General features: G+C 38.0%; 1 protein-coding gene across 2 annotated transcripts in view; it reads right to left on the bottom strand.

The window, feature by feature from the left end:
* abcc4 (ATP-binding cassette, sub-family C (CFTR/MRP), member 4) overlaps positions 1 to 12,698 on the bottom strand; it is a 38,391-nt gene extending 25,693 nt beyond the window's left edge. Inside the window, exons 1-6 of one of the 2 annotated variants that reach the window (XM_055008701.1) lie at positions 11,982 to 12,698; positions 10,318 to 10,428; positions 5,969 to 6,089; positions 5,497 to 5,721; positions 5,218 to 5,307; positions 4,169 to 4,332 (exon numbers count right to left, since the gene is read on the bottom strand). In XM_055008701.1, coding sequence (XP_054864676.1) covers positions 4,169 to 4,332; positions 5,218 to 5,307; positions 5,497 to 5,721; positions 5,969 to 6,089; positions 10,318 to 10,428; positions 11,982 to 12,055 — 785 coding nt within the window. In that variant the 5' untranslated portion in view covers positions 12,056 to 12,698. The remainder of the gene's footprint in view (positions 1 to 4,168; positions 4,333 to 5,217; positions 5,308 to 5,496; positions 5,722 to 5,968; positions 6,090 to 10,317; positions 10,429 to 11,981) is intronic. The other variant, XM_055008700.1, reaches the window with a different exon arrangement.
* Between the last annotated feature and the right edge of the window lie 484 nt (positions 12,699 to 13,182).

The raw sequence follows: 13,182 nt of genomic DNA, 5'->3' as shown, positions 1-13,182 counted from the left end.
AAGGTGGCCTTCAGCACGTCGTGGGACGATCGTCAGTCAACAGGATTTTATAATGGACAGCAACAAGATTATAAAAATTTATGACATTATAAAGTGCTGCTACTTCGAATGATGCAGGAAAAGAATGCTGTAGAATACTGCTGAACATGTGTTAATATATGTATTTTACCAATCCGTGTAGCAGCTTATTTCTCACTGACAGGAGCACATTAAACTTCATATATTCAACCATATTTTACTGAAGTGCATGTAGGTCTGACACTGACTCATAGCAGTGGAAACGGACTTGGACCTCAAATTAGGTCCAAACATAAAATCATATTTTTGTGGTTTCTCCATCACCAGCCGAATACCGTGTCGGGTTCTGTGGCAACGCATCGTATACTGGGTACGATACTGGAAATGTACAGCTTCATTTAATGGTATTAGTAACACACAACTCAACAGGTTTGCAGATTTAAATCTCAGGCTCTGAACAAAACCTGTTTTAGATCAGGTAAACTCCACAGTAGGGCTGCAGCTATCGAATATTTTAATAATAGAGTATTCTATCGATTATTCGAGTAATCAGATTCTACAATTGGCACGCACATTACAGCATCAAAAGTGGAAGTGAGTGCGCTGTGCAACAGAAATAACCATCCAGGTGGACATCTGTGGTGTACTGTACATATATAGTATAGTACAGGAGTACTGTACATATATAGTATAGTACAGGAGTATCGTGTATATATAGTATAGTACAGGAGTATTGTACATATATAGTATAGTACAGGAGTATCGTGTATATATAGTATAGTACAGGAGTATCGTACATATATAGTATAGTACAGGAGTATTGTGTATATATATTATAGTATAGGAGTATTGTACATCTATAGTATAGTACAGGAGTATCATGTATATATAGTATAGTACAGGAGTATTGTACATATATAGTATAGTACAGGAGTATCATGTATATATAGTATAGTACAGGAGTATTGTACATATATAGTATTGTAGAGGAGTATCGTGTATATATAGTATAGTACAGGAGTATTGTACATATATAGTATAGTACAGGAGTATCATGTATATATAGTATAGTACAGGAGTATCGTACATATATAGTATAGTAGAGGAGTATCATGTATATATAGTATAGTACAGGAGTATTGTACATATATAGTATAGTACAGGAGTATCATGTATATATAGTATAGTACGGGAGTATTGTACATATATAGTATTGTAGAGGAGTATCGTGTATATATAGTATAGTACAGGAGTATCGTACATATATAGTATAGTAGAGGAGTATCATGTATATATAGTATAGTACAGGAGTATTGTACATATATAGTATAGTACAGGAGTATTGTGTATATATAGTATAGTACAGGAGTATTGTGTATATATAGTATAGTACAGGAGTATTGTACATATATAGTATAGTAGAGGAGTATCATGTATATATAATATAGTACAGGAGTATTGTACATATATAGTATAGTAGAGGAGTATCGTGTGTATATATAGTATAGTACAGGAGTATCGTGTATATATATAGTATAGTACAGGAGTATTGTACATATATAGTATAGTAGAGGAGTATCGTGTATATATAGTATAGTACAGGAGTATTGTACATATATAGTATAGTACAGGAGTATTGTGTATATATAGTATAGTACAGGAGTATCGTACATATATAGTATAGGAGTATCATGTATATATAGTATAGTACAGGAGTATTGTACATATATAGTATAGTACAGGAGTATCATGTATATATAGTATAGTACGGGAGTATTGTACATATATAGTATTGTAGAGGAGTATCGTGTATATATAGTATAGTACAGGAGTATCGTACATATATAGTATAGTAGAGGAGTATCATGTATATATAGTATAGTACAAGAGTATTGTACATATATAGTATAGTACAGGAGTATTGTGTATATATAGTATAGTACAGGAGTATTGTGTATATATAGTATAGTACAGGAGTATTGTACATATATAGTATAGTAGAGGAGTATCATGTATATATAATATAGTACAGGAGTATTGTACATATATAGTATAGTAGAGGAGTATCGTGTATATATAGTATAGTACAGGAGTATCGTGTATATATATAGTATAGTACAGGAGTATTGTACATATATAGTATAGTACAGGAGTATCATGTATATATAGTACAGGGGTATTCAACTAAAATCCAAAGCCATGGGAACCAGACATATATTTAGTTGGTGATGCAGAAATCACATGAATATGTTATTTATTATTATTATTTATTACAGAGAATATTCAATCGGTAACATTAATTTCACGTTGATTTGGCCACAAAGTACTCACACAAAGAAAGCCTAAATATGTCAAACTGCCATCGGAGTTCAGCCTCTGTTCTGCTCAACGCCGTAAACACTAGAACAGCTGCACCAATTAAAATAGACGTGCCCTGTCACATATAAAACCCCCTTATAATTTATTGATTATAGGTCCTAGTTTTTACAGGATGAAGTCTGGGTCCAGTTAGTCACCTGGGGTCTAGTATGTTGTGGAATTAAACGAAGCCTCGATTCAAAGAATTTTGCCTCGAGAGATTCTAGCAATCGAATAACTCGAGGAATCATTTCAGCCCCACTCCTCAGCATCAGTTACCATGGAGATCTTTAGGTTCTTGCATCGTAGTACAGCACTTAGGAGGCATCTTGTCAACCACTATTTTGGTGTATCTACAGTCATTCAAGGTCCCGTCTATCAAAGTCACCTATACAACACCGTTTCCATTTATGCAGCACCAACACTCTCCAACTCCCTGGTCAGGTTTGTACAAAACACACTGGACTCCATCTGAACCAAGCAGTTTTATTACATGACAAACAGAATACATGTCAGTAGCTATCAAAGCTGCAGTTTTGTACCAAACAGCAAGCACAGGTATTTTTCTTGGATGCTGTCCATAGAGGTTGATGTTGAACCTTCAACTGTCCCATAAACTCTGATTTCCACTGATAACCCCTGTGCCAAGTCTGAAGAACTTGACCGTCTGTTTATAGACCTAGACTGTGTAAGCAGCGCAATGGGCAAAGCAGCTCTGCCGATTACCAATGCAACTGCATTTCAACTGAAGTCTCACATTCAGGTACTTTAATTTACTCTGGAAATTCTCTGAGACGTAGAGCCATGATGGAGACACATACAGGCCATAGGTCCAAAACTGAGAAAGGTGTGATGTCCACAGGTCATTCTACAACCACGTTCATGCAGTTCAGCTAATTAGAATCACAGGCGCTTGCTTTAGTGATCACAGGTTTTCCAACTTGAGTGTAAAGATCACAGGTGTACTCACTATAGTTGAATTTCTACTTTGGGGCATATTTTCAATATAGTTTTCCTAAAAGTTAGTTGTTGATTAGACATTAGAAATGACATGATTATTGAGAGATGATACCATTTGGAATCATTCTCGACCTTCATTTAATTTGCGAAAAAAGGCCAGTGAAACATTAAGTTTATAAGGTGACAAGCAGTCACTTCACTACTATACAGTCTGTAACTATAGCTCTGCCAGAGTCAGAATTCTCAGTCAAATTGGATTTAGCTCTTCAATAAGAGGATTCAACCATTACCTCCTTTTTTCTATACAGACTATCTGGTAGTCAGGAAATCCATTGGCCTGAGTTTCAGTGATGACTTCCACCAAATTGCCCACCACATGCAAGAGAACTTTGGAACAGATAATTGAGCATATAAAAAGAAAGCTGCATATGAAGTTAGAGCTGAATTGTGGGCCACTTGAATCGTCGATGTAAAATCTCATGCCCACACAGACTTCTCAGAATAATGAGACAGGCAGCACACGCTGTTTCAACCAGGCACATTTCACTTTAAAGATTAAAAACAGTGGGTAAATAATTATATAAAGCAGTTCAAAATACTGACATAAACATGTGCTGCGTTGTCCTCCAGATGTTAAAAACACTGCTATACTTTATAGTTCTTCTGAGACATGGTTAGAGCTAACCTAGTCTACCAATCTCTCCACCTTCAGATGGACTACCGACAGGTGGTGCAACACTAACGTGGGGAGGAGAGGCTTAACCAAAGGTCGGCCACACAGGTCTCAGAATAACTAAAGTATCTGGTCTCATATTTTGTGTCTGTGTTTTACCTGAACTTTGAGAAGAGTCTTCCAACCATGGTTTGGGTGGGCATCAGGAACATGAGGACCACCATGCCTGCCAAGCATGAAGGACCAATCTCAAGCCAGAGCAGCCCCACAACAACAGCTGCCTGGAGGGGCCCCACCCACAGGAAGTGCAGAAAGATGGTCACCTGTTGAAGAGAACACACTATGAAGGAGCCGTAACATCATCAGTGAAGGTTTCCTCTGAAGAAACATGTCCGCTTTTCTCCTAACATTCAGTTCTGAGCAGCTTTACAGGCAATCGAGTCCCTCTACAGTTTCTCTCGGAAGGCTTTAATCCACACCAGTAGTAGGGGGGGACATGGTGTGATTATCATCTCACTGCCAAGAAACAAAATACCTTCTGGAGACTGTGCTTTTCACAGCAGGCTCTGCCCTACTGATTAAAATGAAACTCAACATTCCAATGAGACAAACTGGATTTGGCGCTCAGAGTGTAATTAAGCCTGAGCCTCATGCTGGTGAGGAGATTTGCCAGCGTTGCTCTGAGTGAATGCAGTCAGGACGGTGCTGACGTGAGACACTGTAATTGGAATTCAGCCCATTTTCTTAAATTTGTACATCTTTAAAACACAAAGTCACATTTCTTTTCCCACTACAACCACCTTTAATCTAAATCTTGCTTGGGTCATACAATCTGAACAATCCTGTCTTAAAATGCAATTATTTCTCACTTTCAACAAATCTTTCATGTGTTTATTTTATGCATCATATATATATATATATATATATATATATATATATATATATATATATATATATATATATATATATATATATATATATATATATATATATATATATTTCTGTAGTTGCATTTCATTTACGTATTTTTACATTTAAAGGCAAATGCATCTAAAGAGTAAGAGATGTGATACTGGAGATAAGACCTGGTTGTAAACTAGAACTGATCACATGGAAGATTCCCACAATGTGTGAAGTTATTGGTCAGCTACTTTGTGCCATAGCTGGACATTGCATCAGTTACAACTTTTCTTTTAAATATCACCTACATCATCAAACCTGTTGACGTCATTGGAAAGGAGGTTGACAATCTGGCCTGTGGTGGTCTTTCCCATGGCTGAACTGCTCAGACACAGAGCCTAAAAAACAAAACAATGAATTCAGAATTTATCACTTTTATCCTGCTTTTATGGCTTTCCCTCCAACACAGCTCTGAAAGGATTTCATGGCAGAACTTGGCAGGAGGCGCCAAGCACAAGGGTTCAGAATTTTCCTTTGGTACCCTTCATTTGTAAACTTGTGTTCTTTTATTAGGCCTTCCTGCTCACCTTCTTGTAGATCATGTGACACATGGCCACTCTGATCTTCATGCCTGCCCTCTGAACATGGAAGAAGTAAAGGTGATGGATCAGCACCAGGCCGATGGCGCAGACAGACAACCCAGCTCCATAGCCGAGGGTCTGGTACAAGGCCGTCATGTTATCTGGGTCGTAAGTCTCAAAGTACTCAATCATCTTCCCCAGGAGGACCGGCTGAACCACTTTAATTATCTCCTGATGTGCAGGGAAAGAGATGGAGAAAGGTGAGCATCATAGCATAGCAATTAAAGCTTGGCAGTGAACAATTATATACACATTCTGATCGACAGCAGAGAAAAAAGTAAACACAGTCAATCCTTCATTTCATTAGACTTCTAAGAACCCAACATAATCAGTCATCTCAATCACAATCATTTCAGATTTAGTGGATATACACCTTATTCACCTTAATTCCAAAGCTTGGCACAGACATGACACTGACCTCAACGAGTGTAAACAATCCCAGCACTGCATATGATTTCCAGTAGCATTGAATGATGACTTTGGAGAGTCGTGGTGTCCGCATCTCTTTGGTAGCTTTCTGGAACTCACGATCCCAGTATCTGTTAGAAAAACATGCAATGTTGGTTCCATTATTATTGCATTATTCTACAATTTCATTTATCAGACGCTTTTATCCAAAGCAATGTACATCCGAGAGTAGATGCGACACAAGCAAGGATCTAGACAGGAGAAACCAACCTGGATGAGAGTCATAAAATCAGTTCAAGTGTGATAATAGAACCGTGGTGTCTACAGGCAACGTGGGAGGTACTTGGAATAAAGGTGTTCAGTGAAGAGATGGTGTTTAGTCTTTTCTTAAAGGTTGAGAGAGACTCTGCAGATCCATCACTGGGGAACCACAGAGGAGAAGAATCTAGCTATCAACTGGCCCTGGTGTGTTCAGCTAGTACCTGAATATCGGAAGAACTAAACGGTGTTTGGAATAATTCTGTCTTTTCTTACAGCCGACTGGCAATTCCGTAGATCAAGGTTTATAAAGGGACCAGTAGTGGAGGCTTTTGTAAGAGTTGGTTTTTCTGTAGAAGGTGCGTTTTTTTCTTTTAAAAAAAATAAGAAGCTTTGGATAACAGGGATGATACTGCAGCACATGATGGGTGAGGCAGGCTATGTGTATAAATAATGGGGGGAAACTAGTCGGTGTCCTCGCTCAGTGAAATATCTTTCTAGAACTGATGTACAGAGAAGCGTGACAAACAGTGAGATGTAAAAATATAGTGTATGGCTGCTATGGCACAAAACCTTCTCCATGACACCAGTGTAAACCTTTCGTAAATATTTAAACATTTCTCAAACACTGACACTAGATGCAACACACAAACAAATATTTACATCATGGCAAGGGTCAAATATTTCAGGTTTTACTGTTGCATCCATTAACTCATGAGGCCAACAAGTCCTATGGAAACACCAAGCTGATATTGTCAGTCCATTTCTCACTACTTTGCAACCTCTGTGCTGTCTTACGAACGCAGCTTATACTGGAACCAGGTGAAAACGTGCCACAAATGTAGAGTTAAATTTAGAAAGAGGCTCAGTAAAATATTACAAAAAGCCAGAATGAAATACTACATTTGGTAGGGACTATTTTCAGTAGTGGATTATCCAAATTTTTAGCTCTGGTAAGTATTTCTGACAGAAGGACAGTATATGTGGAACTGAGTCAAAGTGAACTACAGTGTGTGTGTTCGTTAATGAAACAGGTCACCCAGTTCAACAGTCTGATTCAATAATAGCTTTTGGTCAACAATGCAGCTCTATGGCACAGAGGCATACAATATTTCAGGCTTGTATCTGCTGGTAGGAATCATTAATTGCTGGGTTTGGTCTTTGCATGGCTAACTGTGTTGGTATTAAGAAGAAATAAACTGAAGAATCACCAGTCTTCTTCTTCTCCAGACATGTGCAATCCAGTCAGGCATTAAATTGCACAAACTGCCACAAAATCAGTTCTCCAGACTTTGTGCAGCTGAAACACATTCAGACATTTAGTTTCATTGTGGTGCTCTATAGATGCATTATATCCATATCCGTGGAAGAATTTGATGGCTGTTGGCTCCTTTTCCTTGTCAAGAGAGCGGATCAAAAGTGATCTTATCTAAACATATTTCAACATTACAAACACACAGCAGTAAACAGTGACTCATGACAAGTGGAACTGAGCTGCATTCAGGACAGTATTTCATGCTCTTTTGACCACTGAAAAATTAAAATTTCATAGAGAAATAAACAGCAGACAATAAGCCCCTCTGTTAGCTGCAACCAGCCTCGGCAGAACACAAACTTTGAAGCTGTCCACGGCAGTGTCTAAACAAAAGAACTGATAAAACTCCGCTTTCCCTCCAACTTTCCCCCAGTGTTTGCATTGCAGTTAGAGTTTACATGGAGTTTATGACCGGAATAGGAGCAGAGCTACTGCTGACCAGGAAAGTAAGAAGTTATATCTAAACATTTACTCATTACCTTGAAGCCTGTTTTCAGCTGTCATTCATAAAACATCACAACTTGTACTGTGCTCTGCAGTTTTTTGATAATGTTGGAAATGTTTGACTTGTTTTTACAAATGCCAAAGGAAACTCACCAGCAGCAAACTGATAAGAACTGACAATAGAAATATACAGGATGTCCTTTAAGTCTGGACACTTAGAAAATCTCATTAACTAGAATTGTTTTGGCTTTGTCGAAAGAAGAAGGAATTGAACTGGTACTTCTCAGAGGACATGAAGGATGGACATATGGAGAGATAGGGTTAGGGTAGTAATTTTTGGGGTCTAGCATGAATTTTAGCCATGACCAGTTCTTTAGTTTCTTCTGATCCATTTGGTCGTCCAGAACGGGGTTTGTCCATGACACTGTCTGTTTCTTTAAACGTTTTAACCACCTTCACCACCGTAGAAAAGCCAAGTGGAATCCTCTTTGGATGACATGCATTAATTCATCTGTTATCTTTCCATATGTCCATCCTTCATGTCCACTGAGAAATATCAGTTCGACAAAGCTACATTTAATCTGTGGCTGCCTACAGGCATCATGGCAGAAAACAAGAAACATTCGTGCAATGCTTCTTACTGAACCACTGAAAACTTCAGTCTCTTTAGGCCACTACAAATCACTTAAATAACACACATGTCATATGGAGGGAGTGCAGATCGAAGGCAAGAAGACATTTCCTCGTCTAAAAGTTTGGAAACCCCTGGTCTAACCAACTCATTACTTTTTTGGTAGCCATAAAGCCATCAAAACAATAAGAGAATGACAGATAAAATATATGCTTGATTACAATGTGTCTAGGAAAAGCAATGAGCAATGTCTCCAAATACTTCATAATGGTCAAAAATACTTAGAAGTACCATATTGGCAAATATGACTTTCTGTTTGTAGGTCACTGTATATTAAAATGTTCTTTATAGTAAAGTTATCTGATCATCATGTTTGGAAGGAGCTGGAAGTGACTTGGTCAGATGTTTCACAGATCAATGATCCGATCACCATCATCATAGGTTGCATCCAATTGGTACAACCACCCCATAATTTTTCTGATTATAAAACGAATCTTCAAACCTGCCACAGATTCATACTTAGGGAATATCTGCATATGTATGTGACTGATCTTACAGTAGTATAACCTAACAAGTGTCAGTAAAATTCATAGTGTGTCATTATATTTATATTCTGCTAAAGTATTCCATGTTTAAATTTTATGAGAAATAAGGACCCTACATGTTCCCTAAGGGTCTTCAAGGGATCTTTGGAAGGAAACTAGTCTGAAACAGTTTTGAATCTTCTAAAATGTTTCCAAAAACACGTGTCTGGGAATGGGAGTAGTAGGGATGTGAGTGGCAGATGGGCTGTAAACTGATATCAGTTCACCACTGACAAATATCCGGTTAGTAAAAGTATCTATTGACAGATGATTAAGAGATACGGCAACAGTTTTAAATGGCAGCTTGCTCCAAACTACTTTTAATTTATGAATATTGCAAAGGCTGGATTTTCACATGCTATGTTTTAGGTTGCATTGTGAAACACACAAACATATCAAAACAGAATAAAATAGGCAATAAATGACTGTATTCTAAAGTCTGTTTAATACGCAGTTATGCTGCAGGTAATGATACGAGAGCTCAGCTGGGAACTGCCCTAGTAACACAACACACAGCACAGCTTGAGAGCTTTTCAGGGGCTCAGCAGTTGGAAACGAAGTGACTGTCAAAGAAAATCGGCTCTCAACCTAATGTGATCTACTGAAGAAAACCCTTACGTTTAAAGGTCTACAACTATATTTTCAAGCCAGTTATGTCAACTGTATTTATGTAGAAACAAATCACAGCGTGTCATCTCACAACACTACTCTTCCCTTCTCGGACACGTAAATCCAGTCCAAGAATTTTCATATCTGATTATTTTTGACTGTGGTGGCCTGTTGGATCAGAGCAGCTCAAAGTTCCTTCAGATTCTCTTTGAACAAGCGCTTGGCAACAGTGGAGAGAAATAACTCAGATTCACTAGGAAGGAAAAAATCGAGCAAAACCAGGCTCAGAGAGGGGATGTCATGTGCATCCTTTTAACTGATAACACACCAGTACTAAGTCAGCAATAAACAAACTGAAAACTGTTGATACCACAAATTAACAAGTGAAATACACTCAGTCTTCCTACAAGTAGCATTTTGATTCTGTGATACGAGTCGTTTCCAGCACCAATATTTTATATGTCATTTCTGTTGGTGGACAGATAGACGATGAAAGCTGATTTAAAAGGCCTCCATACCTCTGCAGGTCATGTCCCAGTCTGTCCGACCTGTCCTCAGCGAGCACTTCGAACATGTCATCTTCCTCCAGCCGGCGCTTGTACCCAGTGGTGAACAACGGGTTGAGCCACCTGAGGACACAGGTTTAAGATAGACGAGGTTGTAAACATAAAGACACGGGGACAATGCAAGTATTCATCATTTCATTAATCCATTTTATCCAGGTGTTTTAGAGCAGAATGCAGCCAGCAACATGACTTTAGACGTGAAGTGAGAAATGTGGAGTTGGTTAACCGAAGACCCGGACACACATGTCGAACCACTACTCAGAAAGACACGAGACCACAAAGAGACACAGAAGGGACATCCTGCCAATTTGCGGTAGTTGTGAGTCCCTTTATAGCAGGGGTGTCCAAAATGAGGCCCACGGGCTAAAACCGGTCCTCCAGAGGGTCCAATCCGGCCCTCAAAGTGGAAAAATTCCAGAGAAGACATTAACTGCAGATTGCAAATTAGTAAAACTATAAATTTAAAATAATTTCTAGACCATGACAAGTTGTTTTCATCATAAAGTAAAATACTAGATTGTTCATTGTTCTTTTGTTGCTCACTTTTATAATATTTTGTCTTGTTTTTGTCGCTTTTTGTCTGACTTTTGTCATGTCTCATGTTTTTGTCATTTTGTGTCTTGTTTTTGTCATTTTGCGTCCAATTTTTGAAATATTTTGTCTTGTTTTTTTGTCTGACTTTTGTCATTTTGATCATAAAGTAAAATACTACATCATTCAGTTCCAGATACCTGTGACTAAATGTTATGTTCCTGTGTGGAAACACTGTTATCTGCAAGCTGTAATGTGTAAATGATAAGCCGAAGAATAACACTGCTGAAACTGAACTTATTTTTCTTATGAAATTTCAGGTTGTTTGTGATGTTTTGTAAAAAGACAATTCATTGAATGCGAACACTTTCACAACGTACTTTTTGCACTAAAACAAAGGAAAAATGTGCAGTTGTGGATATTTATAGGTTATTATGCTCTAATTTTACTGGTCCGGCACACTGGAGATCAAACTGGGCTGAATCTAGAACCTGAACTAGAATGAATTTGACAACCCTGCTTCATAGCCATTTCTCTACTTCTTCTGACTTTCCAAGATATTTTTATTCACAACAGACAGAGGCTGTGGACCCAGGATCAGGCAGTTTTTATCTAATGCAGGAAATGCACAGGTGTGTTAATTTTAGTTGTTTTGGTTCATTCTCTGTGACATTTAATGAAACAGAGCAATCATTAATTCCCCAACTATACTAATAATAAGTCAAACTACTGTACCTACATTAAGCATAATGCACTGGACCTAAATATTCAATTAATCCGCGATGATGAAACCAAATGATTCATCGGGTAAAGTACAGTATAAACACGCACCGGAAGCGTATTATCTTCATTAAAGCCACTTTTCAAACTGAAACAACCAACCCTGAAGTGACATTTTAACAAACTCCTGCCCACAAGCAGCACTTCTAGTTCCTGTTAACTTCCAGGTTCTACTGTCCCACTGAAAGGTCCGTGTTCGTGAAGTAATAAAACAAACCCACGTTTCTGGATGGTCGGGTTCAACATCTTTTTCTAAAAAAAATCCCCCGCTAAGCTAACAGAGTTTAATATCAGGGGCGACTTACCAGAAAAACACCTTGGACAGAAGACTCGCCGTCGCTGCCGGGTTAGTCTTGGCATCTTTACAGACTTTTTCCATGGTGTCCCGGTGTCCCACGGTGTCTTCCCGTCCTCTTTCCCTGTCTTCAGACCTGCTGCTCCAAGCTATGTGGTGTAACTTCAGGGCAGACACATGTTACATGGAGGCCAGCAGCCCCCGAGGTGTGTTATGTAGTCGCTGAGGCACATTAACAGGCAGCACGGAAAGACGAGAAAAAAAACAAAAAACATACAATGATCCCGCCCCCAAGACATCCGATTGGCCGAAATCATGTTCGCTTAACGCTATTGGCTGGGTAGCTACAGTGCGCTGTTCTGATTGGCTCATAACACTGACAGCACATACAATTGGCTGTGTGCTCCGCAGAAGCCAATTTCAGTCAAATTTTCTTTGCTTTAACCCTCGTGTCGTCCTGCGGGTCAGAATTGACCCGTTTCAAAGTTTGAAAATGTGGAATATTAGAAATTTTACTGATGAATATGGAATCACTTTAGATATTCTTAGGATCTTTTTTGGGAAGATTTTTACTTATTTTTTGAAAATATTTACAAGAATTTTCCTGCCAAATTTGGGGGATTTTTTAAAATAAAACTTTTAAGGGAAACTTTTCAGGAATTATTGGAATTATTTTCTTCCTGAAGGTTTTGCAGATTTTCAGAAATTTAGGGAATTTTTTGCTGATTTTTTGGATATTTTTCAGACAATATTTTTGGTGCCTGTAAATGAAGACAACATGCATCTCAAATTAGGAGGTTACATGAAAGCAAAAATCTATTTTTGAGTGAAAAACTTTTTTAAAAGCATATCTGGCTTATTTTAAGACACCTAAGCTTGACAATCCTGATAAAATCAAGCTTAAAATAATTTTTCCCAGCTAATTTTAAGATCTCAATATTCTAAATATCACATCTTATTTCAAGAAATATTACCAAGCCATTTTTCATTTGTTCTAATGACAGATTTTTTCACTTATTTCAAGGTAAAAGTTCCTGGAAATAAGTTTTTTTTTCCTTGTTTTGAAAGGGGCATTTTTTCCAGTGCAATGTAGATAGTCATGAAAATAAAGATTAAATGAGAAGGTGTGCCCAAACGTTTGACTGGTAGTCTAAACATCAACCCCAAATATTTGAAAATACATACAAAAGTTACAAGAATATTCAATAAGT

The sequence above is a fragment of the Amphiprion ocellaris genome, chromosome 24 (assembly GCF_022539595.1).
Source record: "Amphiprion ocellaris isolate individual 3 ecotype Okinawa chromosome 24, ASM2253959v1, whole genome shotgun sequence".
Lineage (NCBI taxonomy): Eukaryota > Metazoa > Chordata > Actinopteri > Pomacentridae > Amphiprion > Amphiprion ocellaris.
This window is presented reverse-complemented; position numbering and strand designations above follow the sequence as displayed.